At 47.6% G+C, this 26419-nt stretch overlaps 1 protein-coding gene across 12 annotated transcripts in view; it reads left to right on the top strand.

Annotated features, from left to right (window-relative positions):
* Window positions 1-8285: 8285 nt before the first annotated feature.
* SPTAN1 (spectrin alpha, non-erythrocytic 1) overlaps window positions 8286-26419 on the top strand; it is a 58421-nt gene continuing 40287 nt past the window's right edge. For 3 of the 12 annotated variants that reach the window (XM_040225276.1, XM_040225278.1, XM_040225281.1), the window contains exons 1-7: window positions 11040-11144; window positions 19148-19387; window positions 20385-20510; window positions 24186-24326; window positions 24515-24661; window positions 25952-26085; window positions 26251-26395. In XM_040225276.1, coding sequence (XP_040081210.1) covers window positions 11112-11144; window positions 19148-19387; window positions 20385-20510; window positions 24186-24326; window positions 24515-24661; window positions 25952-26085; window positions 26251-26395 — 966 coding nt within the window. In that variant the 5' untranslated portion in view covers window positions 11040-11111. Of the gene's footprint in view, window positions 8418-11038; window positions 11145-19147; window positions 19388-20384; window positions 20511-24185; window positions 24327-24514; window positions 24662-25951; window positions 26086-26250; window positions 26396-26419 lie in introns of those variants that run through there. The other 9 variants (XM_040225283.1, XM_040225282.1, XM_040225284.1 and 6 more) reach the window with 6 other exon arrangements.

Below are 26419 nucleotides of genomic sequence, written 5' to 3' on the forward strand. Positions count from 1 at the left end.
ACTGAGCATATGGAGGCTTTGTGCAAATTTTTAAGACTTTCCTTCAAGATTCTCCTGCCATCTGCTGGAAAACTGTCCTATTAATAACAATGAAAATCGATACCAGGAGGTAAGCAGTGCCTCTTAATGGAGTTAAGCAACTCACATTTGCAGTCTTTAGTGGAACTAATGGGCCCACATGGAACTCAGGTTCTCTCCACCACAGCATTTTTGCTTTATGTGCTATATGTATTGGAGGTTTTTGGAAAAGATTATACACAGCAAAGTTTTGCTCTGCCAAAAATTAAATTATGAAAGGTCACTGGACAAAATGATCTCTTAAGTTCTTTTCCACTTTAAATTTGTACCACTCCGTAGAAAACGCCTCTTACAGTACTTGAATCTTCTTTCTCTAAACATGTTTAACAGCCTTGCAAGTGTCATTTGATGCTTGGTATTCCTGTTGGGTTCTTGATGGTAAACCAAGAAAGGAGAGCATCAGGGAGGCCAGGTTTTTGATGCTCACTGATAGTGTTGCCTCCAGAGGTAAAGATTGCTGGCTGATAGCAGCAACTTCTGGTGGGTAGCCACATCAGATTCCTTCAAGTTAGAACACCCAGGACTGCATTCTGTTTTTAAATTCAAGTACTCACTTGCCTGCTTGCTTCCTTTCAAGTTTGACCTCATTTCTTAGGCTGAGTGCCCGTATTTTTGTCTTATCATTGTCCTACATCATTTTAAAGTAAATCTGATGGTGAACTGAAAATTCCAATGGCAGAGAAATCCAGAACATGCCTTGGTTAGAAGAATGGAGCTGTTCTGGAGACTGCCCACCCAGCACTGCGGGCTTTCTCCCACTTGTCCAGCAGTGACATGATTAGATTTGGATCTCTTCTACCTCTGCCAGGAAAAGCAAAAGAGCCACAGAGCTTCACACAGGGGCCTTATCAGGCCTGGCCATTCATTTCCCTTTTCTCTGTGCCACCGAATGAATCCCTGTGCTTTCATTCAGTTTCCTGTGGACTTGTGGAAAGCAGATGAGAGCCATGGTCTCCCAGAAGCACCCCTTATAGAAGAATTCGTCATCTAGTTTACAACCAGGCTCCATTTTTTAAAAAAACATCAGGCTCTACAGATATATTCAAGAAATGTCTTCCTCTTTCTTCTTCAGGATGTTTACACTAAGTATAATACATGATCCTGGATTGGAACCTGGTTCAGAAAAAGATCTGTGTGTTTGTCTTGTACCGGACATGGGGACAATTGGCAAAACTTGAATAGAATCTATATGTTAGATAATAGTATTATGTTGAGACCTAGCTGGCAGTTCAGTGGTTAAGACTCTGTGCTTCCCCTGCAGTGGTTGCAAGTTCAATCCCTGGTCGGGGAACTAAGATCCTGCATGCCTCATAGTGCAGAAAAAAAAAAAAAAAAGTATTATGTCAATGTTAATTTCCAGACTTTGTTCATTGTATTGTGGTTATAATAATGAAAGTACTTGTTCTTAACGTACCTGTGGGTAAGTAGATATGATGTCCTCAATTTATTCTCAAGTAAATTCAGGTGGGAAATATATATCTACAAATATGTGTAAGAATAATAGAGCAAGTGTGATTGAATGTTAACACATTGATAAATCTGGGTGAAAGGTGTATGGGATTTCTTTCTATTATTGTAACTTTTCTACAAAGTTGAAATTATTTCAAAATTAAAAGATAATTCTCAGGGTTTCCCTGGTGGTAAAGAATCTGCCTGCCAATGCAGGAAGTGGGTTCGATCCCTGGATAGGGAAGATCCCCTGGAGTAGGAAAGGGCAACCTGCTCCAGTATTCTTGCCGGGAAAATTCCATAGACAGAGGAACCTGGCAGGCTACAGTCCGTGGGGTTGTAAAGAGTCAGAGGTGACTGAGCAACCGAGCACGTTAAAGTCCAACAGCCACAACTGCTGAGAGCACCTGCCACAGCTGCTGAAGCCTGTGGGTCCCGGAGCCTATGCTCTACAGCAAAAGAAGCCACCACAGAGAGGAACCCGTGTGCCTCAACCAGAGAGTAGCCCCTACTCCACAACCAGAGAAAGCCCATGCACAGCAGCGAAAACCCAGCACAGCCAAAAGAGAGAAAAATGTTAAAGATAATCCTCTCCCCTCCTAAACAACAACAACAAATCAGGCCTACAATTCTGATGAGGTGACAAATTCAACCCTGAAAGCAGGATGGTGATACCAAAGGTGACGGAGAAGTCATCAACCTATACCACCAATGGAAAGTTGAGTCTCCACCAGATTTTGCAAATGCTTCCCTCTTAAACTGAAATAGGTGACATGGTGGGTAGAGTTTTAGTCCAGTGGAGAATAATTTATGTACTTGTAGTGCTTGATGGTTTGAGCTAAAAGTAACATAGCATTGAAGATAGCTCCATTTCATTTAGGGCAGCTTTTTCCAGGAAGTTTTTCTGGAGGATCCTAAAAAAGAGTTCGGAAGTCAACAGAGTTCGGCAGCTAACTGTGTTGAAGGTAAACTAGGTGAAGTACTAGATGAAATAAGAATGGTAGGATGTTGATGTTGGTTGAAGCTGGGTTATAGGCAGATGGAAGTTCATCGTACTATTACAGTTCCTAGGTTTATCTTTGAAATCTGGGTGTCAGGAAAGAAGGACATTCTAATTTAAGGGGGAAATTATGAGCAAAAGCGTGACATTGGAAGAATAAATAACTTGTTTCAGAAGCAGCTAACATCAGGTCTGGAGAAGAACATTAGGAAATTATGCTGTGGAAAGGTACATTGGCACATGTCTGTGGAGGCTCCAGAATATTAAAATAGTCTGGGTGATTCTGTAGGCAGTGGGAAGCTACTAGAATTTTTGAGAAGGTTTCATATAGTTTATGAAATGAATTCTGTGTTTAGGATGAAGAGGAAGGAGAAAGACACCCATGGGACTTAAAAGTTTCCGCGAGGGACTTCCCTTGGTGGCCCAGTGGTTAAGACTGCGTTTCCAATGCAGAGGGCACAGGTTTGATCCCTGGGTGAGGAAACTAAATCCCACATGACTTGCAGTATGGCCAAAAAGTGAAGAAAAAAAAAAAATCCCATGAGAGTACATATGAGAAATAAGCAAACTGGATCAGGAATATGTGCCAGGGAGGGAGGGGCTCATCACCCTGCTATCTCCTACCATCCTGTTAAGCAAACCAACCTGTCAAGTCCATGCTCCCAGCAGCTATCAGTCCTCTTCTCTAATCTGGCCCCTGATTAAAGAGGAAGTCATCATAGAATAACGCAAAATTAACAGTTCAAAATTTAACATGAAATTTACAGTGTAAACCTTTTTTTTTTTTTGGTGTAAACCATTTTCAAGTGTACAATTCTGTGGTATCAGGCACACTCAGACTGTTGTGTTAGCCATCAACACCATCCATCTCCAGAACTTTCTCATCTTGCAAAAGCCACTCTGCCCCTTGCTCCCCATTCTTCCCTGCCTGCAGCTCTGGCGACCCCTGCTCTGTCTGTATGAATTTGACTGTTCCAGAGTTCTTCTGTAAGTGGAATCATACAGTATTTGTCCTTTTGTATCTGGTTTCTTCCACTTAGCAGAATGTCTTCAAGGTTCTTCCCTCCAGTCACTGTTTTGAAGAGTTGTGCTATTCCTTGCCAGCTCTGACACTGCAGAATCTCATCTGGGAAGAATACAGTCCACTTGCCAGTGTGACTTTCCACTCAGCCCTCTTCTTGGGGGGAAAAAGAGTAGTGCTTGCCTGTTAACTTTCCCGTGTGTGTGTTAAAGAAAGAGAGAGAAAAAGATTCCCCAGGGAACATGGGCAGGTAACTTGCCATGGCCAAAGTAAGTGAAAATGTCTGTCATTACAGGCTACCCTGGTGGCTCAGTGGTATAGAATCCACCTGCCAATGCAGGAGACAAGGGCTCTATCCCTGATCCAGGAAGATCCCACCTGCTGCAGAGCAACCAAGTGCACCCCACTGTGCACCCCAGCTATTGGGCCTGTGCTCTAGAGCCTGGGTCAAAGTGAAAGTGAAAGTCACTCAGTTGTGTCCTACTCTTTGCAAGTGGGTAGTCGTTCCCTTCTCCAGGGGATTGTCCCAACCCAGGGACTGAACCCAGAACCCACACTGCAGATTCTTTACCAACAGAGCCAGCAGGGAAGCCCAAGAATACTGGAGTAGGTAGCCTATCCCTTCTCCAAAGGATCTTCCCGACCCAGGAGTTGAACCAAGGTCTCCTGCATTGCATTGCGTATAACCTCAGATATGCAGATGACACCACCTTTATGGCAGAAAGCAAAGAAGAACTAAAGAGTCTCTTGATGAAAGTGAAAGAGGACAGTGAAAAAGTTGGCTTAAAGCTCAACATTCAGAAAACTAAGACCATGGCATCCAGTCCCATCACTACATGGCAAACAGATGGGGAAACAATGGAAACAGTGAGAGACTTTACTTTGGGGGGCTCCAAAGTCACTGCAGATGGTAACTGCAGCCATGAAATTAAAAGACGCTTGCTCCTTGGAAGAAAAGCTATGACCAACCTAGACAGCATATTAAAAAACCAGAGACATTACTTTGCCAACAAAGGTCCGTCTAGTCAAGGCTATGGTTTTTCCAGTAGTCATGTATGGATGTGAGAGTTGGACTACAAAGAAAGCTGAGCACCACATAATTGATGCTTTTGAACTGTGGTGTTGGAGAAGACTCTTTAAAGGAAATCAGTCCTGAATATTCACTGGAAGGACTGATGCTGAAGCTGAAACTCCAATCCTTTGGCCACCTGATGCATAAAACCATCTCATTGGAAAAGACCCTGATGCTGGGAAAGATTGAAGGTGGGAAGAGAAGGGGACAACAGAGGATGAGATGGTTGGATGGCATCACCGATGTGATGGACACGAGTTTGAGTAGGCTCTGGGAGTTGGTAATGGACAGGGAGGCCTGGTGTGCTGCAGTCCACGGGGTCGCAAAGAGTTGGACATGACTGAGTGACTGAACTGAACTGAACTCCTGCACTGTAGGCAAATTCTTTACCAGTTGAGCTACCAGAGAAGGCCCCTGTGCTAGAGCCTGGGAGCCGCAATTAAATGCTGGGTTTTTGTTGCTGCGCAGGCTTTTCTCTAGTTGTGGTGAACAGGGACTACTGTCTGGCTGCGGTGTGTGGGCTTCCCTTTGCAGTGACTTCTCTTTACGTGGAGCACAGGCTCTAGGGCACACAAGCTTCAGTAGTTGCGGCACATGAGCTCATTAGCTGTGGCTCCTGGGCTCTAGCACACAGGCTCAAAAGTTGTGGCCCACTGGCTTAGTTGCTCCATGGCATATGAGATCTGATCAGGGTATGGACCCTGTCTTCTGCATTGGCAGGTGGATTCTCTACCACTGAGCTACCAGGGAAGCCCCTAAAATGAAATTATCTTAAAACATCATTACAGTTAGTATGTTTCCCAATAGTTGACCTCTTGAATGACATGAAAAGGTTTTGAGACTACATAAACGCCTAAGGGCACATATCAGTTCAGTTCAGTCGCTCAGTCATGTCCGACTCTTCGCGACCCCATCTGCCAGGCTTCCCTGTCCATCACCAACTCCCAGAGCTTGCTCAAACTCATGTCCATCGAGTCAGTGATGCCATCCAACCATCTCGTCCTCTGTCGTCCCGTTCTCCTCCCACCTTCAATCTTTCCCAGCATCAGGGTCTTTTCAAATGAGTCAGTTCTTCAAATGAGGTGGCCAAAGGATTGGAGTTTCAGCTTCAGCGTCAGTCCTTCCAGTGAATGTTCAGGACTGATTCCCTTTAGAATGGACTGGTTGGATCTCCTTGCAGTCCAAGGGACTCTCAAGAGTCTTCTCCAACACTACAGTTCAAAAGCATCAAAAGGGCACATATCAAACCTTCCTAAAACTGCTAGAATAGAAAAAGGAGCTTGAAGGAGTGCCCGCATGGCAAACTGGTTAGGATTCTGGGCTTTCACCGCTGTGGCCCAGGGTCAATCCCTGGTCCCTGTTGTGGAACTGAGATCCCACAAGTTGTGCAGTGCAGTAAAAACAAAAAGAAAACAGAAAAGAAAGAAACAGGAGTTTGGATTCGGTCATCCCCCACTCTCCTCTCACTGACTTTTCAAGAGGCTGGGATGGACATGACTGGATTGGTTACAGAGCTGCTCTGCTGTTCTTTTAATTTTGTTCTGAATGAGCGTCTCTCAGAAAACAAAGAGGGCCAGTATCTGCTTTATCATCTCCCTCCCCACACCTAGCAGAGTGTTAGGCATGTGGGGAAACTGGTGGGAGGTGAGGGAGGCAGACAATAGAACCCTGGCTTTTTCAGCTTCTTATTTCCAGAGCTAGTGCCAGATGCCGACCAGGGCAGATGAGTGGGTGGGCACTGCAGAAGGCCGGAGAGACTGGGTTTTGGCCATGGCTCAGATCAGACAAAGGATCAACGAGAAAGATTTTCGTTTCTGTATCAAGCTCTCTCTGAAGGTCTCAAATCTGTTTTGCATCTGGTAAATGCAGCCAAACCCCTCTATCACTAAGAAGCCAGAATGATTTAAAAGAAAAATCCTTCCTTTTTTTTTTTTTTACAGCTTCTGTCCATGGCCTTGAGACTGGTTCTTTGCTGGAGCAGGAGGTCTTGGGAATTTTGGAGAGCCATGATTGTGTTAGCCATTTTGCACCCAGACCTGAATACTCAATTAAACATTTTGCTGCTACCCACTGGAGGAAAGGCCTTGGAAGCCATCAGCTGTTCCCAGAAATGCACACCCCAGGGAGGAGTTACCCGGGCCTGTTTTCTCTGCATGGAGGATTGCAGGAAATGCCTCTCATCCTCCTACGTTTTTCCTCCAGATTCTGTAAAGCCACTTTTGAGGTGTGGCCACTCCTTTTCTTTTCTCTGCACTCTGGGGAAGTGAGGGAATAGGGGAGTTTTTCTTCATGATCAGGGCTCAAGCCAGAGCAGCTTAGAAACTTGATTGCAAACCCCAGTTACAGGGAAGAAGCCAAAACTACTGAGGACCAAGAAGGTCAAGGTTGGGCCCCGGGCCCAAGTCCTGGTGCAATGCCTACTGCCTTTATATTTATTTAAAAGGGACGGTGCTTGGTAACCAGCAGCCAGAGGCCTTCCTGAGTTGCAGAGCTCCTGGTCTGCCTGACTGCACAGGAATGATCTGGGTGTTACTCGCTATGGCTGAGGCCCAGCTGTCGCCAGGAATGGGGGTGGGGAAAGGGCTTCCTAATCGAGGGCTTCTAGCTACAGAGCCAGGCCCTTAAACTGCTAAGACTATAAGGAACAGAAATTCCAGAAATCCTCTCTTTCTCTTTTCGGCATCCTAGCATCCACCATCACAATGCCTCCCTTTCCTATGGCAAAGCACACTGTTTAAAAAGGTTCTGACTGCCCAGATTCAAATCCTTGCTTTTCCTCTTGCTAGCTGCCTGACCCAGGGCAAGAGACCCAGCTTCCATATCAGACTGCTCTTTTGTAAAATGAGGAAATAATATTTGAATCATAAAATTATTGCAAAAACATTTTTTAAAAAGGTAACACACTTGAAATGGTCAGCATAGTGCCTGGTACATGAAGGAAAGTCAACTGTGGCAGGAAGAGTCTTAACGTCTTTGTAAATAGAACTAATACTGGCGAACTGTCAGAAAGCTCTTGATGTAAGAATATAAAAAGTCATTAACTCTTCAAATCTCAGAATGACGGACGAAAACTGCATCCTTGCCCCAACCTCACCAGGGAGAAAGCTGACTTGAGTCCCGGGCACAAGCCTTCTTCTAGGGAAAGGGCACAGGAAGAGAAGCACACGAGTGATCTCACCCTTTGGGACTGGGTGTTTTTCCGGCTGGGGCGCGCAGCATCCCCAGGCCGACTGCAGCAATGGCCCTGCCCCGCCCTTCACTGCAGTCCTGGAAGGGCTCCCAGGGGCGGAGGGGTGGGGGTGCAGAAGATTTTCTGCAGGGCGGGGAGGGGCAGGTCTGGAGGATCCTAGCTGCGGGGAGGGCGGTGCGGCTGGAGCATCTCCACCATCCCAGGCGGCGGCAGCGACCTCCACTGCACCATCAACCCCCACCCCTGGCGCGCGCTCCTTGCCCATCCTCCCGCCGCCCTGCATCGGCGCTTCGGCTCCGTCCGGGTGCGCTCGGCCCTTTCCGCTGGGTGATCGGGCGGCGAGCAGGCGGGAGCTCCGCCCCATTTGCTCCGCCGGCGCTGCCCGCCCCCCGCCGCTCGCGCCGTGCCGGGGCGCTTCCCCCGCGCTCGCGCCCGCCCGCGGCCGGAACGCGCGCGGCCGCCTATAAAAGGGGCGGGGCGCGCGCGTCGCCGCCACTACCCGCTGCGGAAGGGAACGGCGAGGAGCGGAGGCCGCCGAGCCCCGTCAGTTCCCTCAGCACCCCCGCCCCCGGCCCGACGCACCCACTGCCCTCACCCCCAGGAGCCGGTGAGAGAGGGGAGCGGGCGAACTCGGGGCGGGAGCGGGGCCCGAGGGCGGCCGACCCTTGAGGGGGGAGCCGGACAGCTCCTGAGGCGGGGCGGGGCCGGCCCGCGGACAGGTGAGCCTGGCGGGCCGCGCAGCTCTCAAGTGTGGGGCGGGGAGCCGAGCGAGCCGGCGGCGACCGGCTGGCGGCGCGTGGGCTGCGAAGGAGCCTGGGGGCCGAGTCTGGGCACCGGCCGCTGGAATGTCATTGACTGGGAGGAGGGGGCGGCGAGGCCGCCGAGTCCCTCCCCCCCGCACCCTACCCCACCCCACCCCCGCCCCGCAAGCCTGACTGCGGCCCCGCCCGGCCCCATCCGGTAGCCGCAGGTGGGGCGGGGGCTGTGGCCTCGATCGTTTCGTTTCTCCCATCTTCCTCCCGTCCGAACGCTCCCCCCACCCCCACCGCCCCCAGTCCCTTCCCTAGGTTGGGAGCGACTTCAGCAGCTCCTTTTCCCAGCTCTCCGCCAGCAATGCCGACCCAGCCCTGGAAGGAGGAAAAGCTGGGAGTAAAGGGCTCTTTGACCTTAATTTCATCCTCTGTGGTGGTTCTTTGGCCTTCTGTGGACGCCGAAGGGTCCAGGACTGGCCATTTCCGTTTCTTTCCTGTAATAAACATATCTTCTTTCCCCAACTGGAATTTGCATGTAGATAGTAGGAAAATGCGGCGCTTGACTTTGTATGAGGCCCGAATCAAATAACTTAAAAGCTTTAAGAGTTCTCCCCACCGCCCCGTGCCGACAGACCAAGTCTTTTGAGTCGAGGACATAATATTATTTGTATAAAATTCTGTAACCTTGCCAGTGTTGAATGACAGAGCAGCCTTTTGTTTGAGAGACGTCCCTGCGAATTTGGTTTAGACGCTTCCCAAAGAAAATTGCTTTGAAAAGTCTCTTTGATGTACTGGGATAGAATGTATTTTAAACAAAGGGCTTGTTAAAGTTAAGGGTTGAATGTGTTTTAAATTAAAAGCTTAAATGGCTCAGAAAGCTGGGTTGAGATGGTGCAACACCTTGTCAAATCTCTTTTATATAATAGACCCTAAACTACGTAGGCTCTTTGTTCTGTCTTCCTCATGTTATTTTAGAAGAGCTTACAATGATGGCTGTCATGGAAGAAGAGAAGAGAGAGCATATGAAATATTTTCATAATGTGTTGAGAAATGGCGTCGTCATAGCAATTGGACTTAGCTAAAACAGAATGTATCAAAGATGGAAGGGTGGGGGTGTCTGCAGCCAGGAAACAGAAAATCTGAAGAACAGCGGTGGGAACACTCAGCTGTATGAAACCATGGAGCCAAGGTTCCAGCTCATCAAACTAGTCATGTATTTTCCCTTTTGTTTGCAGCTAATGTCAGCTTTTTGAAAGGTCAGGTTGAAGTCCAAGTTTTGGAAATGTGCTGCAGGAAAGACCTCTGCAGGAAATTAGCTATAAGCCTTTTTTAGTAACTGGGCCAATATTACTCCCAGGGACCTTCAAAGTGTGTTAGCTGTTATCCAGGGACCTAGCTGGAGAGCCCGTGGGTTCGCTCTCTGCTGGGCAGGTGTGAGGCAGGCCTGCAGTGAACCATCAGCCGGGTAACATTCTCTGATATGGTTTTGGTCTTTGGCAGGGTGTTTGTAGTAATCTAATAATTAGAGAAACCTGATACGTCACAGGCTCCGAATATGAGCTTGTCAAGCAATCTGATGAGCAAGTTTAGATGGGGAGGGCTGGTTTTTAAGTATATCTTTTGGTTCCCTGCGCTAGAATTTCCTCTGCTCTTCCTTTACCTGCCTTCTTCCCTTTGTGGGGGCTGCCGACTGCAGGTGCTGAGAAGTGGGTGTCAGGAATAGTCCACAGTCCTGGCATTGCTGAACCTGCGCTAAGGACAGTGGGCGCGAGGCCGGCCTTGTAATCTATCCTCCGTGGGCTATGCGAGGACTCTGCTAGTCATGCGCCGGGTCTGCTGCGGTCCATCAGCTGTGGTCAGAGTAGGTAGCAGAATGCAGCGTCCTGATGGCAAATGCTGACTCCAGGAATGCGGGGGAGGCATGCAGAGTGAGCACTTGGGCCCAGTGGACCCGAACAGCTGCACTTGTACCTCCCTTCCACTGGTACCTCTTTTGCATGTTCCTAAGGGGCTTTGAACAGGAAATAGTGTTCTGTGAAGGAGGTGTCCCAGTAGACTAGGCCCAGGTTAGATCTCTGTAGCTTGAGTTCTTTCTCGTTTCTGATGATTTCACAAAGTTACACTGTTTTATGACTGAATGGAAAGGAATACAGAAATCATCTAGTACTGGCAATCCCAGCTGATTTATCGGGATGTGGGTTGGGCAGAAGGGCATGTCTAGTGTTAAAAAGGATATTCAGTATTATTCAGGATTATTTGAAAAGGGGGGAGACTGAGACCCAGAAGAGGGTATGACTTGGCCAAGGGAGCACCTCCACTAATACGAGGGAACCTTGGTTCTTTCTCACGTTTTAAGTCCCTGGTGGGAGTTAGAAGCTCTGTAGAATGAAAAGGGCGCTGGGAGAGTATCTGAAATTTGATTTGTACCTGTATTCATGTATCTTTCAGGATCTGTGTTCTTCGTTTTGAAATCACTGTGTTCAGTTTGCCCTTAGAAGCTTGTTATCTTGCTCTCCCTGCTCCCTCTTTAGACACCACATTCTTCCATCATGCTGTCATCGTTTCGTAAACGCAGAGTCCAGGTATTTGAGCAGCATGCAGGAGATGGGTTACTTGTTCGGTTTGGCCTGGCTTGCAGTGAAGACCATATGTCGCAAAGGTTGAATGATCCTAAGGGGGGGGGTGGAAATCCCCGCCTGCATGACCTTTCTGTTAAGCACATTGCATAGGATACGGGCTTTTGTGTTTTTTCCTCTGCTGTTACTTGAACAAAAGTCTTAGTAGATTTATTCTCAAATTTGCAAAGCTTTTTGTTTTTTTACCTTCCTCTTATTAAGGCATGAATATATTAATTTCTTACCACCCTACTGGTGTTTGCATGTAGTGTTTGCTAATTTTTTAAATTTTAATTATGGTTACTTGGTTTTTAAGAACCAAGGGACTAAACACATTACCTTAGATATTTAGAAAGTATAATCTGAAAACATGTAAAAATAGTGTTTTTCAGTTTGACAAATATTGTAAACTTGGGTTTGTTCCCTGTTTCCACTGACTTTTTTTTTTTTTGCCACAATTCTTACAGTGAAATGGAGCTTGCATTATCGTGTTTAAAAAACTCACTATATATGTTTTTATACACATACAGTACTTGAGTGTTTGCTAAATTGGACCTTTTTCCAAAAGAAAAATGCTTAAAATTAGTGTCTTGATATCCCATAAGCAGAACTCTAAACTCTGCAAATTTCCTGTGATTATGGGTGATAACTCCAAGCACAAGCCCTTTTATAAATCAGACTGGATAATTAAGCAAGGTTTACAAAAATGGGCACATGATACCTTTTTCCTGTTTTGAATCTCAGTAACAATATTTTGCACTTAAATACCTCTCATCTGAATTTTACAGGTTATAAAAGGTAAGTAGCAGTGAGGTAGTGTTTGAGGCATTCAGGAGTAAGTTTTCTCAACCATGTTTCTGGATTTTGATGCAGTGCAGTATGAATGAATCTTTTGCTGCTTTAAGCTTAATCCTTGCTCACCTCTGCAGAATCCTTCTAACAAGTTCAAGTGAATTAACCAAGCTGAAGGCTGACGTGCAGATCTACAATCCTGATTGGAATGTGGTTTAAGCAAAAATATTTCTGGCTTTCCCATGGTTGAAATTCTTAAGTTATGTACTAGTTACCTCTCTGCTTACCTTCAGGCCTACCACTAAAGTCTGTAGCTGAGCTGGTTTTGAGTCAGTTCACTTAATCTGAGAATCAATTAACATCAAATTTTATGGGTGCTGGCACTAATTAATTTTTGGTGCTTTGTTCTGGGGGAGCCCTTCCACATCCATGGATGTCGTTCTGCTTTGGAAATGTGCTGGCTTTCTAAGCCAGGGAGAAAGGGCATTGTTGTTTCTGCACCTTTGGGCTCTGACTAAGCAACAAACACAAAACCGATGGATGCTTCCTCTGACCTTTTGCTCTGGGTGATGTTTATGAATTTTTCTGTAGAGCCAAATTCTCTCCTCATCCTGTTAGTCCCCGAAAACCCCTTTGCCTGCACACACACAAAAAAACAACAGTGTATGTGGTGCCCTGCCTGGGGTCTGAATTCATTCTGCAGTGCTCTAACGCCCTTGCCCTCACGGCAAGCTCAGCTGGCTAAGAGGTTCAGTTCGCTAAGATGTCCGCAGTCCCCGCCCTGTTTCCAAATAGTGACTCCTCTGGCCTTGGACACAATTGTATTCTCTTCTGAGGTTCCATAGAGAAACTCTCCTGACTGGATTCTTCCACTCTGAAATCCGCGTGAAGGTGTCCTAAGCTGCTCTTTCACTGCAGGTGCCCGGCGTGCAGGGTTCAAAGCGTTTGACCGTTGGTTTGAGAGTCTCTGCAGTCTTTTCCGTTGCTTAACAGTATCCTTCCCTCCCACTCCTTCTCCCCACCCTCCAGGGACAGACCCCTCCCTTCACATCATGGTTTTGTAGCCTCTGTGGATTAGGGTAAGGCTTTACAGAATTCCCTAGGTACCAAAGAGTGCCTCAAATAGCTGTCTATGGGTGATCATCAGGAAGACAAAGATAGGAATTAATGGCCAGCTTCTTTCGTAGGAATCATTTCCAGCTGATAATGTGTATTAAGTTGGCGTTGGTTATGAGGAATCCTTCTCATGCATGGCTTTGAACTGAACTAGAACTTTCTAGCCAAGATTCACATCTTTATTTTTTTTTAATTAATTTATTTATTTTTTATTTTACTTTACAATTCTGTATTGGTTTTGCCATACATTGACATGAATCCACCACGGGTGTACATGCGTTCCCAAACATGAACCCCCCTCCCACCCCCCTCCCCAGATTCACATCTTTAGACACCCACTTTCTTCCCAGAGATCTAGCAGTGTTGTACAAATGCTGACAAGTCCTTTTTATTTATTACAATAGAGGACATAGTTGTAATTCCTGTGTTATCCCCTGTGCTCAATTCACATTACTTGCTGAATGATGCAGCTAACACTCTTGCTGCATTGCAGCATTTAAAAATAGCCAGTCTTCTCTAATAATTAGTTGCCAAAATCTGAGCCTTTTTCCTTCAGTTATCTTAAACGGGAAGCTGTCCTTACACAGAATACATCCAGCCGTTCACTTCCCCTCCTTCATTCTCCACAAACATAGACCTGATTGACAAAATCAGAGTCTTCTGGTGCTTTGAGATAAGCAGTTGATCACTGTCCTGGAATTTGGCTCCTTTGCGGTTTTTAGGCAGTTAGTGGAATCTGTAGATAGGTCTGTATGGTTGGAGATTGGCGTGTGTGTGTGTGTGTTTTAATGGCACATTTCCCAAAGTCTTCTTGCTAGCTCTCAAAAGGTGTTAATCCCATTAAGGCTGGGAACAGCTCAGAGCTTTCTCCGTGGAGTCATCTTATCAGTCAGCTGCGAATTTCTGGCTGGGGGCGGAGTCCTTGCAGTGTGTGCAGCACCCTGGTGGAGGGCAGAAAATTCCACCAACTCTCAGAGTTTTGGGCCAGAGGTCGTAGTGCCTTTGAGTGGCAATAGTTTGTTGTCAGTACGAAATTTGTTCTGGTGTTCAGTATAGTCTGTGGAAATGGCCCTCTTAGGAGCCAGAGAAACTGGAACTTGTATAGGGACAGCTCCCTGTCGGGCGAAGGGGTAGCAGGAGCTGCCACGAGCCTGTCTTTGGTGTCTGGTGTGAGTACAGCAGAGGGCAAGCGCGGCTGGCTTGCAGATGCCCGGCTGCCTGGAGACTTGGCAGAGCTCCCACCTCCTGACGTCAGCTGATCTACTGCAGGAAAGAAAAGTCCATTATTGCCTGCCCAGAGCACTTGGTATAGAATTGACTTGTTCTACTTCACTGGGGTGACAAAGAGGGCCTTTTAGGTTGGTTAATTTCAGCAGGGCCTCGCTGGACTGTCTCCCTGGATTGGTAGGGTCAGATGGGCAAGTGGAACCCCCGCAGAGGGGCTTGCTCAGGGGGACCCTTTGCAGCGTTATGACGGGCGTTCTTTTATTCATCGTAAGGGCTGCTTCCAAATGTGATCAGAGATTTCCACGACAGCTAAAGGAAGTGCAGTGAACCCTCTGATAAGGGGCGGCAGGACAAACTCCAGTGACTGGGACGTCTTGCAGAAAGGCACTGCAGTGGAGCTGTTGTTGCGGGTGTAGCTGACTTGACTATACATGCCTTGGAAAGTTATAACCAAGCAAAGTAGACGCACAGTTTCCCGCTGTTTCTCCATCTTAACTGTTTCCGGAGACATGAAAACAGAGCAAGTATATAAATTATTCTTAACCCTAATTGTTTACTAACTTCAAGAAGACTCAGTCTTGAGACTTTGCTGGCAGTCCAGTGGTTAAGATTTCACCTTCCAGTACAGGGGGTGCAGGTCAGGAAGCTAGGATCCCACATACCTTGTGGCCAAAAAAAAAACCAAAGCATAAAACAGAAGCAATTTTGTAACAAATTCAGTAAAGACATTAAAACTGGTCCACATTTAAAAAAAAAAAAAAAAACTTTTAAAGGAAAGGCTCAATCTCAAAAAATTTTTTTGATTTTTTTATAAAATAATTCATATATCCTCCTTCCTTTTTCCTCCCCTCAGGTGGGGATGGACAAGATAAGCGGTAGTAAAAGGAATTAAAAAGTAATGGCATCAGCTCCGATCACGTTGGAATCCTGTTTCTAGCATGCTGTTCTGGGAACCAGAGCATCCTGGGTCACCCCAGCTCCACCACTTACTTATTAGATGACCTTCTTTCTCCTGATCACTTAATAGTGAAGTGACAGCCATCTCTTTATTTCCAAGTTCAGTGTGTAATTGACTTTCTAAATAGGTGCCAAGTTCTGTGGTCAGAGAGGAAGATAAGGTCTTTTTTTAAATAGTTCCTTAGGAACTCTAAATTCCCCAGTTCTTGTGGTTAGTCGCTCAGTCATGTCCAACTCTTTGTGAACCTGTGGGCTGCAGCCCGCTAGGCTCCTCTGTCCATGGGGATTCTCCAGGCAAGAATGCTATAGTGGGTTGCCATGCTCTCCTACAGGGGATATTCCCAACCCAGGGATCGAACCCAGGTCTCCGGCACTGCAGGCGTATTCTTTACCATCTGAGCCACCAGGGAATTCCCTAGAGAAGTTAACCAAAACACAAGGGGGAAACAGTAACCACATGGCAGAATGGGACGTGGTGATGCTCTAAGGGCGGGGGAGAGGGAGTGGGGGCGTCTGCTTCAGGACCGCAGAGAGGATGAGGCACCTGCCTCAGGCTTGGAGGGGTTAAAACCATTCATGGTATTAACTGATCGGGTTTGGAGTGGGGAGGAGAGAACATTTGAGAGGGAGTTTTCAGGTCAGGGCGTCTTCCCTGACGGCTCAGGTGGTAAAGCATCTACCCGCAATGCGGGAGACCTGGGTTCGATCCCTGGGTTGGGAAGATCTCCTGGAGAAGGAAATGGCAACCCAGTCCGGTACTCTTGCCTGGAGAATCCCACGGACGGAGGAGCCTGGTAGGCTACAGTCCATGGGGTCGCAAAGAGTCGGACCCGACTGAGCGACTTCACTTCCACTTTCTGGTCCGGGAAGTGGACCCGCCCAGGGTTGATGAGGGAGTCTGATGCAAGATCTGCCTGGAGCCGAAAACCCAGGTGAATGAGTGAATTGTTTACATTCTAGTAAATGGGGCGGACACGGTAGTGATTCTTGTCAAGATCCTTGTGGGAAGTCAGCCTTCTCCCAGGGAAGCTGATGAGCTAGGGCTGCAGTGTGAGCGAGAACCGCCCTGTTCTGAACAGATGTTTAGTTTGCTCAGACCACCCTCAGTTTTTGGTATGAAGGACTCTTGAAGCCTGTTTTCAGAATAGAAACTACTGTTTCAGACATGGGCTATCTATTCATGATACAGAACTGTGCCTTTAAAAATTTTTAATTAACCTTTATTTTGTATTGAGGTATAGCCAGTTAACAAATGTAGTGATAGTTTCAGGTGAACAGTGAAGGGACTCAGCCATACACGTGTCCATTCTCCCCCAAACCCCCCTCCCATCCAGGCTGCCTCATTACGTTGAGCAGAGTTCCTTACCATACAGCAGGTCCTTGTTGGTTATCCATTTTAAGTATAGCACAGTGTACACGTCCATCCGAAACTCCTTAACTCTCCCTTCCCCCAACCCCTCCCACCAGCAACCAGATGCTCAAAACTGTGCCTTCTTGAACCAGATTTCCTAAGGTCCCACCCTGCCAAGGTGAAGAGTTCAGCAGTCCTGGGTGTGGGCTGCCCAAGCTCAGTAATTCAGGTCTGGTCAATAGGTTGACACCCCGTGGTGTAGCTTCAGTCAGCACGTTCTAGCAGTCACAGAATCTAGCTGTTAAAACTTGGACAATGTGGAAAATGAAACCCAGGTGGACTGCTGAGCTCTCTCTTTACCTTCACCAGTGAACTCGGGGCTGCCGCTCCGGGAGCACTCAGCAAACATTTGTTCATGACCTCTGTCTGCTAGGAATCAGGACACAACAGATATTGCGTTGCTCAGTCTTAATTACACCGTGGGAAGTAAGTGCAAGTGCTGTGTAGATCTACAGAGAAGTGTGATTAAATCTGAGAAGGAGGGACGGAAGAAGCGAGTGCAGCTTCGTAAGGAGGCGAGATCCTGCAGTTGCTCATTTCAGCTCATACCGACCTGAAGGGGAGTTATCTGGACAGAGGAAAGACAGAACATTCTGGCAAAGGAAGCCTGAGCAACCAGCCTGGAGTCTTTAGAGAGGATACTGTGTTTGGGAGGAGGGTATTTCTCTGTGCCAAGAGGGAGGGCGGGGGCCGTGAGTGAGACCTACCAGTCAGGTGTGTTGGGCCAGGTTGGAAGGTCCAGCTAAAGTTTAAGATGGGTTCTTTCCTCTCTGAGACGGAGCCAGGAAAGGTTTCAAAACGTGGAAATGACGTGACAAAGAATCTGTTTCTCTTCACAGTCAAATAAATAAATTGGACTTTGTGGTAGGAAAATAACAACAAAAATAACTGGCTGCTCTGTGGAGAGGAACTTGGAAGGAATGGTGAGGGATAGGGCTGAAGTGCCGTCGTATTCTTTTCCCTCAGAAGACAGGTCTCCTCACAAAAAGATAGTCCTCAGAGTTGGCTGGGTGCATGCCCGTGCTTTTCTTGAAACCTCTTGAAGCTGCTTTAATCTCTAAGAGCTGGAAACTGCCCAGAGCTCAGCAGTGCTGTTTAGCTCCCAGCTGGTGGGGGCAGGGAGTGGAAGCACAGAGGGGCCTCCATACCTAATCCTTGACCCACTAATCCTTTCCTGTTGGCTGGGCGAGGCGAACAGGATCACGGGAAGAGCTCTCAAATGTTTCTCAGGCAGCACAATTTTTCTGTCTTGTGTAAATTATGTAAAAACAACAACTGGAGAGACCATAAAGCTTAACTGGTCTTTTTTTTTTTTTTTTTTAAACACCCAAGTCACAGACTCTTCTCTGTAGAATGTAAAGTTAGAAGGGTCTTGGGACCATCTCACTATCACCTGGTGTTTTTCGTCATTCTGGGAAATTGGGCTCAGGGCGGAAGGCCGCTCAGGCGAGGTCACGTGTTACTGACAGGCATTGCTCATTGTTGTTAGTCTCCACCTGTTTCCTACTGGGCATCCTTCCTTGGTTAGAGGATAAAATGGCTTATTCCTGAGATGAGCAGGTACTGTTTTCTGCCACAAATAGGTCAGGTTTTCTTTTTGACATTAAAGTTTGGTGAAACTGGAAATCCGAGTTTAAAGTTGAGGTGGAGTGAGTACTGTGGGGAAGTACCACCTACTCAATTGGCCTGAGTTTGTGGTTAACTGGAGCAGGTAAGAGTCAGGTAGGACAAATTTTTCATCTTACCTTTCTTGTTGTTTTTAATATGTACTGTGATTTTCAATTTTGTGCACTCAGAAGAAGTAAAGCCTGTTCGTTGCCCAGGCTCTTGGCACCCCTAGGAAGACTTGTAGGACTGATTTTTTTGCGGTAACTGAGAAATCCACTACTTTAGGTAAATTCTCTTGCTTTGTGATCTTAAAGACTCAGTTACTTAATTTTTTAAGGGGACTTATTGTTTTATTTTTTAACACCGAAAAAAGACTGTTACTTTATAATCATTTCCCTTTTCTTCACTGAGTAACAGGCTGAGATGGAGAAAGATGGAAAAGCTGAGTTAATAGTAAATGTTCTGTAATCTCCACACCATGAAATGCACAGGCCAGATGAAAGGACTGTTGAGTGAATTTCTCAGTAATTCTTTGAGCTCCGAAGTTGGTGTTTCCTTTGAATTATCGAAGCTCTGTAGAACTGACAGCACAGATCATAGTTCTCTCCTTCACGTTTCTCACCTGCTCTCTTTGCAGTGCTGGTGAGGTGTCCTCTGAGGCGCCCACATGGGCAGCTGTTCTTTACGAAGCATGGGGTCTGGGCTTCACTGTTAAATCCTGAGACGTGCCGGCCTGCAATTCATTATCTGCTCAGGCCCTCAGAATTCTTTATTTCCTTCCAAGAGGCTAATTCCATTAAATCTCCATTCAGTCTATTTTGGTGTCTTGCACTTACCTCAGGGCTTGCTGCATTTTCAGAAAATGGACCCAAGCGGGGTCAAAGTGCTGGAGACAGCCGAGGACATCCAGGAGAGGCGGCAGCAGGTCCTGGACAGATACCACCGCTTCAAGGAGCTCTCGACCCTGAGGCGCCAGAAGCTTGAAGACTCCTACCGATTCCAGTTTTTCCAAAGAGATGCTGAGGAGCTGGAGAAATGGATTCAGGAGAAGCTTCAGATTGCCTCGGATGAGAATTACAAAGACCCAACCAACCTGCAGGTGCGTCTGAGATGGGAGCTCAAATGTCATTACTCAAAATTTGTACAAAGATAGGTACTGAGTTATGACCTTGAGAGACTGAGTGGCAGGGAGAATGTAGGCCAGACATCAGGAAGGACTGACTCACGATTCTGAAAAGCCCTTAGTGATTGTATCAGTGAGCATGAATGTGGAATCCTGCAGGTTCTAATTTCTCTTGCGGGGATGCTTTAAGCTGATGGTTCTCAGTCCACTGCTTGGCAACCATTGGTGATCCTTTAGTTTTTTTAGGAAAGATCTGGGTTGATCTCTTGGAGTATGTGTTTTTGAGACAGGTATGCTAACTCACAGTGTTGTTGCTGGTGAAAATTTATAAAGCTATTTTTTAAAAAAAGACAAAGCCTTTCTTCTCGTTGATTTTGGTGAGAGACTTTTTAGTAAGTGGCACAGTGGTTGTGCCCATGGTTCTTTTATTATGCCAGAGTCATCTGAGAAGAGAAAATGATGAACACTGGTGAAGGGGCAGGCCCTGCCCAGCTCTGCATGTGATTAAACAGAGGTACTAAGAAATGGAATGTAGTGAATCAAGTGAGTCAAAGAGTATGGCTTCTAAAACAAGCTAAAAAAAAAGTGTCATGTAATGAATGAATGTGAGTGGGTTAGTCAAGGATAAACACTACATGCCAAGAAAAACCTCTCAGTATGGTTCTGTACTTCTGAGAGGGATCGGATGTCGTAAAGGCTAGTTTCCTGATAGAGAAGCAAATGAGGATATTCTGTAGCATCCTGCTGTCTGCCAAGTTGTGGTCCTCAGTGCCAGGCTTCAGGGGGCAGGTGTAGATGCAGGCGGAGCTTTTGAGTCATTGAGGTGGCAGGGGGATGGGTGGGATGCTGAGTGAGGGTCCATCGTGAGAGGAAGTGGGATGCAGGAGGGGAGGAATAATTGGGGGTGTGGGGTCTGGGGAGCAGAAGGGCGTGCCGAAGGGTAGGTATGGCTCACTTCACGATCCACTGGCAGGGCAAGCTGCAGAAGCATCAAGCCTTCGAAGCCGAGGTGCAGGCCAACTCGGGCGCCATCGTGAAGCTGGATGAGACCGGTAACCTGATGATCTCAGAAGGGCACTTTGCGTCCGAAACCATCCGGGTGAGTTGGGACCCTGCTGGCCTGATGGCCTGCCTCTGTCTGGCTGGTGGATGGGTGTGGGTTAATGCTTACCCGTGTGTTTGGGTTCCTGAGGAGATAGATTTTCCTAGTTTCTTAAAGGTATTTGTGAATTACCCTAATGGAGCTCCCCATAGCCTGCCTTTGTAATGCAAAGACTCAGTATGCCTTTAAACAAGCATGCATGTACTCGGTGAGGAAGTTAATGTTCTCCTTCCAGAACAAACAAGGGTGCAGTTAGACTGTAAAGAGTGATGACTGGATAGAAGAACATATCGGTGAATTTGGGGATTAGGACACAGAGATGAGTAGGACCAATCACAGATACCACCAGGTTCTGTGTCAGGAAGCTCGCGCTCTGGGTCTTGCTGCCTTGCCCCAGGAGGGTTTACTGAGGGCTGGTCAGCAAGCCTGTTAAAGGTCCGGCTATGAGGAATGACCTCACGGTGTGCTACCTGTTGGTCGGTGACCCTGGCTGTGTAACTGACTATGAAGCAGGCATCCTCAGACTCTCTGTCTGACTTGTTCGGGTGCCATTCTTTGGGTTTGGGGCCATGATTGGTTTTTCTCTGTTTGTTTTGACCTTTCCAGTGCCAAGGTATTAAGGGAAGACAAGGCTCTTTAGGGCGAGGTATGCAGACTTCGTTTCTCATGACTGGATGCTCTCTTCTGTCTTTGATTTCTTTCTTATCTACGTGTTTTGTTCTTTATTATCCAAAGTCTCGTTCCATTGAGGGACCAGCCTTTTCAGTCCTTGGTGTGTCGAGGCAGCGCCAAAGACTGAGATGGAAGCTACATTCTTCAGCCCCAGCTAGAAATGTTCCTTCCTCCGCATTTCCCTGAGTGAGATCCACGGTGGAACATCCACAGGGACGTCATTCCCTTAGGATCTCGTCTAGTGGTTTTTAGCAGTAAATACTTGTTGTGTCTCTTGCGCTCATATACTCTGCAGTCTCGTATTGAAGACTTGCAATTAGCCTTATATTGTTAATAATAAACTGTTAACTAGCAATGATTGTAAATGGGAAGTAAAAGTAAATTCTAAATGCCATATGACCAATCATTTAATTACTACATTCAGCCCATTTGGGCAGTGTAATACATGTCTCTGCAATTAAATACAAAGACAGGACTTCACTAGTGGTCCAGTGGTCAAGACTGCTCTTCCACTTCAGGGGGCCACGGGTTCAGTCCTTGGTTGGGGAACTAATGTCCTGCATGCCACATGGCACAGCCAGAAATATTAGAGATATATCTGCCCATTTCCCCACTCTTGTGTATAGTCTTACTGTAAATGAAATCAGCCAGAGTGAATGGGCTCTGCAGACAGGGAACGTGAGATACAGATCACGTGTTTGGCTTTAGTAATCAGTCTGGGGGCAGGAAACCCAGAGCTCCCTTCAGTCCCCTCTTCTCTCTTAAGACATCTTATTAAAGCAGCATTAGAAAGCACTAGCTACTCTTTGTTGAGAAGCCGTGAACAGCCATTTAGGTGCAAACACGTCACCAGGACTTTTATATCCGTTATCTCTAATCTTCATGGGAAGCTTGCGAGGGAACCTTATCCTAGAAGGGTAGAAACAGAGGCTTAGAAGTTTGAGTGACTTGCCCAGATTCCCACAGCCAGTAGGTGACAGAGCCAGTGTTTCAATCTACTCCTTTCTTCAGTCACAATTACTTGCTTTGTTTTCCTAGCCCATGTTTCACTCCTGACTGCCCCTCAGAGCTGGTCCTGCTTGCTCAGGCCTCTGTTGAGAAACCCACGTGAGTCAGCCAGGAATTCCGCCCCACCCCGCCAACTGTCCTCGCATTTCCCCAGCGCACCTGCCGCCCTGCCCACTCGCGTGCTCACGCACCAGTAAGCTTCTGAAACTGGCCTCTGTCAGACCTGCGGTGTCTACACGATGAGACGCACGGCAGTGGGGAGGCTGCTCAGTCCTGAAACAGGCCTGGCCCTGCTTCTCCCTGGAGGGTGTGGCAGCGAGAGATGTGAGGGACTGACAGCTGACTTGTAGGGAAGGATTTTTGGAGCCTTCTGTGACCCCATTTTGAGTGAAGTGAGGGTTTCCTGGGTGGTCCAGTGATTAAGACTCCACGTTTCCACTACTGAGGGCACAGGTTCAGTTCCTGGTTGGGGAACTAAGATCCCACATGCCATGCAGTGAGGCCAAAAGTTAATGAAGAAATTTTTTTTTCCCCCTGAGCAAAAGGTTCTCATAGAATCCCGATGTTCATGCTCCCAGATCCCAGGGTCATCCCACTTGGTAGTTGGTCTGGCCCGCTAACTCAGTAGCCTAGTTTGGGCAGTCATTGTTAACAAGAGGAAGGAGGGTGGTGTGTGAAGGACCCTGTCCTGGATAACCTGTCTGTCACCGGTTTAGACTTTCACACCATACAGGACGGCATGGCGCCCCATAGTGACCGCCACGCACATTGGCTCCCACATCCGAGTAGGTGGATATGGACTTGCTGTTGGTTGCCTTTCCCCTGCTTGTCTGGGAATGCCCGTCACTTCCTTCGCATTGGTGGACTCCGGTTTAACCATCAGCGATGAAAGTGACTGTCGTGGTGGAAGTTGAATTGTGTGAGCATTTATTTTCCTCCCACTGTTTTCTCCTTTCAAATGAACCACCCGAACTCGTTTCTAAGAGAATCCACCCACGTTGACTCGCCTGCGGCTTTCACTCTTTCAGTTTGTGGAGAGTGGCGTTTCGACGATGGGTGGACCCCAGGCTTCTCTCCTGGTGGAGGGTGTGTGTGTGTGTCATTCGTTTCTGTCTGTGTGACCCAGAAACTCCCAGTATCTTGGGTAGGCATAATCAACACCCTGAAATTGGGTTAGAATGCCAGAACACATCGCCTAAGCATGAACTGATGATAATTGCCCCAGTTCCCGACGAGTCCTTACTAGGGCTGTGCTATGAGAACCCAAGATGCTGGGAAGGGACTGTTTGGACCTGTGGCTGCCACCTGGGTGTAGCTTGCTGTCAGCCTTTCTTGGGATGAACTGTGTACCACATGCTGTAGCTTCTCACAGAAGCACCAGAACAACTTAGGCCATGAATCCTCTTTGAATGTTGACTGTGTTTCAGGATGCCATCTTTTTTCCTTTGCACTGAGGTTTTCCTCTTCACTTGTGCCTTGTAATTATTTCTTTACATGTATGATGCCTCCAGGACCTCTTGTTCTTTCCACTTTACCTCTGTGAATTCAGGACACACCCTTCAGTGATTCCTGCTGCTGTTCCTCGATGACGCCTCATCTTTCCCTCCCAAATCTTCTGACCTAGAAATCCCACCTTCATAGCTTAACTATTAATAAGAACTAAAAAGATTACCTAAAGACGTACCAATAATATATCAATAATAATTGGTAATTATAAGATAATAGTAAGTTCTTTAGAGTAAACTAGAATACACATACTTACAAAAGGTCAGTTGTTTGGTAGGTCAACTTTAAGACCTACCAAAACACTGTGAAGTGTATGTGTTTACGTCTTCTCATTTCAATTTACCATTTCCCTTCGGTGTAGGCATTATCTTGAAAAAGACTGGTTCAGATCTCTGGGAGGTGTCTAGCTGTTTGGAGCTCCGTGGAGGAGCCAGGTCCCCCAGATGTGGCTCTCATGTGGGGGGTGTTGGGCTCTTTAACCTCCAGACTCGTCTGATGGAGCTGCACCGCCAGTGGGAATTGCTTCTGGAGAAGATGCGGGAGAAAGGCATCAAGCTGCTGCAGGCTCAGAAGCTGGTGCAGTACCTGCGGGAGTGTGAGGACGTGATGGACTGGATCAATGACAAGGTATGTTAGAGCAGGAGGGAGAGGCCATGACCCTGACCTCCTAACTAGGAGAGGAGCACACAGTAAACTAACTGCACGTCCCCTGAAATGGCTGTGGCCCCTCCGGCATCCGTTTTGTGATGGGTTTTGGGAGCCACTGTGCCCGAGTGTGTCTTGGTGACTCTGGCTCTGCTGTGGTCCCCAAACAGGAAGCCATTGTGACATCTGAGGAGCTGGGCCAGGACCTGGAGCACGTGGAAGTGTTACAGAAGAAATTCGAAGAGTTTCAGACAGACATGGCTGCCCACGAAGAGAGAGTCAATGAAGTGAACCAGTTTGCTGCCAAGCTCATTCAGGTAAATGGGAAAGTGCTGTGTGTTCTCATAGCAGCGTTATGGTAACTGCCTTTACATTAACATTAATGTGATACAACTTCATTAATTTTTCCAGAAGGAAAATTTTGATTAGGTGCCTGATTTCTGGGTGAGCAGGTTTTGATAAAGCATGTCTGAGTCCTGCTTAGATCCCAGTAAGGCAGCAGTATTGCTCACTCCTACATTAGAAAACACTTTTCAACTTGTGACTGTGGGCAGGAAGGGCAGAGTTCATTTGATCCCTTCCTCCGCCCATTTTCAGGTAGGGCTTGGTGAAGCTTTTATGGGCTGTTGAAGTTGGGCGTCAGGGTTTCTCAGACTAGGGTGTGGTGGCGAAAGTTGCAGAGGGTTGGCAGGAGTCCACCGCCACCTCAATGCTCTTCTTGAGTCAGAGCTTCCCTGGACTCCTGCGAGCGGGGGAGCCCTGTAATGAAACAAGGCTCTCCCCTGGGAGCTCTGCAGCCAGAGGGGAGTGGGACTGCCTATCGCTGCTGCTTTATCATTGCCTGCCCTGCAGGGCTCCGGAGATGTTTAGTACAGTGACTGCAGGAGTTTTTGCTTTAGGGAAAACTTGATTTGGGGGAGGTGGGAGTGCAAACTTTAAACCTGTAGATCCTTCAGGACTGGCATTTGTTTCCTCTTGGCTCAGTGATGAAAGGAGAACCAGCATTCCTAAGACATAACCTCGCTTTCCACATGACAGGATCATGGGATCCTCAGGATCCTGGGCCATTGCCAGGTCGTGCCAAGGAGAGCAGGCAGGCCAAACCCCAGATCCCACAGCGGGTCCCACCGCCCAGGAGTGCTTTGCCTTATCACTTCACCTGTTATTTAAACAAGACAAAATGTGGTCAGTGAGCAAGGAGACTTTGAAAGGAGTGTCTCCAGTGTGAAGTCAGGAACAGTTCTGAAAGCCTTGTTTCTGGGCAGGCGCGCTTCACCCTGGACTTGGAGCAGACGGGCGAGCGGTCGCTCATGAGGCACCCACACAGGTGCCACCGTGGGTGTCAATGCACGGGCTGCTACAGATGTCCAGAACTGCTCTGGAGAAGCGCCACATGGCTCCTGGGCTTAGAAGGGCTGTCCCCTTTTGATAGAACAAAAAATGAAGCTCCTGTGGAAGGAGCGTCCCTCCATTCCACACCAAAGCCAGTGATTCTTCAGAACAGTCAGGTTTGCTGAGGCAGACGTTGTCAGGGAGCCAAGGCCAGGAGAGCAGTGACGGGGCCACAGGTGCGGGTCTGAGTGTCATGTCTGCCCTTCCTGACCCAGGAGCAGCACCCTGAGGAGGAGCTGATCAAGACAAAGCAGGACGAGGTGAATGCGGCCTGGCAGCGGCTGAAGGGCCTGGCCCTCCAGCGGCAGGGGAAGCTGTTCGGGGCAGCTGAGGTCCAACGCTTTAACAGGTACCAAGCCGAGGGGGCTTGCAGGATGGGATCTCCCGGCTGGGTGTGGTGAAGCCTACGGGGAATTGAAGAACGTGTGGGGCTGACTGGGTCTCGGCCCTGTGTGGCATCCCAGTCCTGGGTGAATGACATAGCTACAGACAGACGGGTGCCTCTGTGTTGTAGGGATGTGGATGAGACCATTAGCTGGATTAAGGAAAAGGAACAGTTAATGGCCTCTGATGACTTTGGCCGGGATCTGGCCAGCGTCCAAGCTCTACTACGGAAACACGAGGGTTTGGAGAGAGATCTTGCTGCCTTGGAGGACAAGGTGGGTTTGAAAGGCAGCTGATTC

Source organism: Oryx dammah, unplaced genomic scaffold, assembly GCF_014754425.2.
Source record: "Oryx dammah isolate SB20612 unplaced genomic scaffold, SCBI_Odam_1.1 HiC_scaffold_25, whole genome shotgun sequence".
Classification (NCBI taxonomy): Eukaryota; Metazoa; Chordata; class Mammalia; order Artiodactyla; family Bovidae; genus Oryx; species Oryx dammah.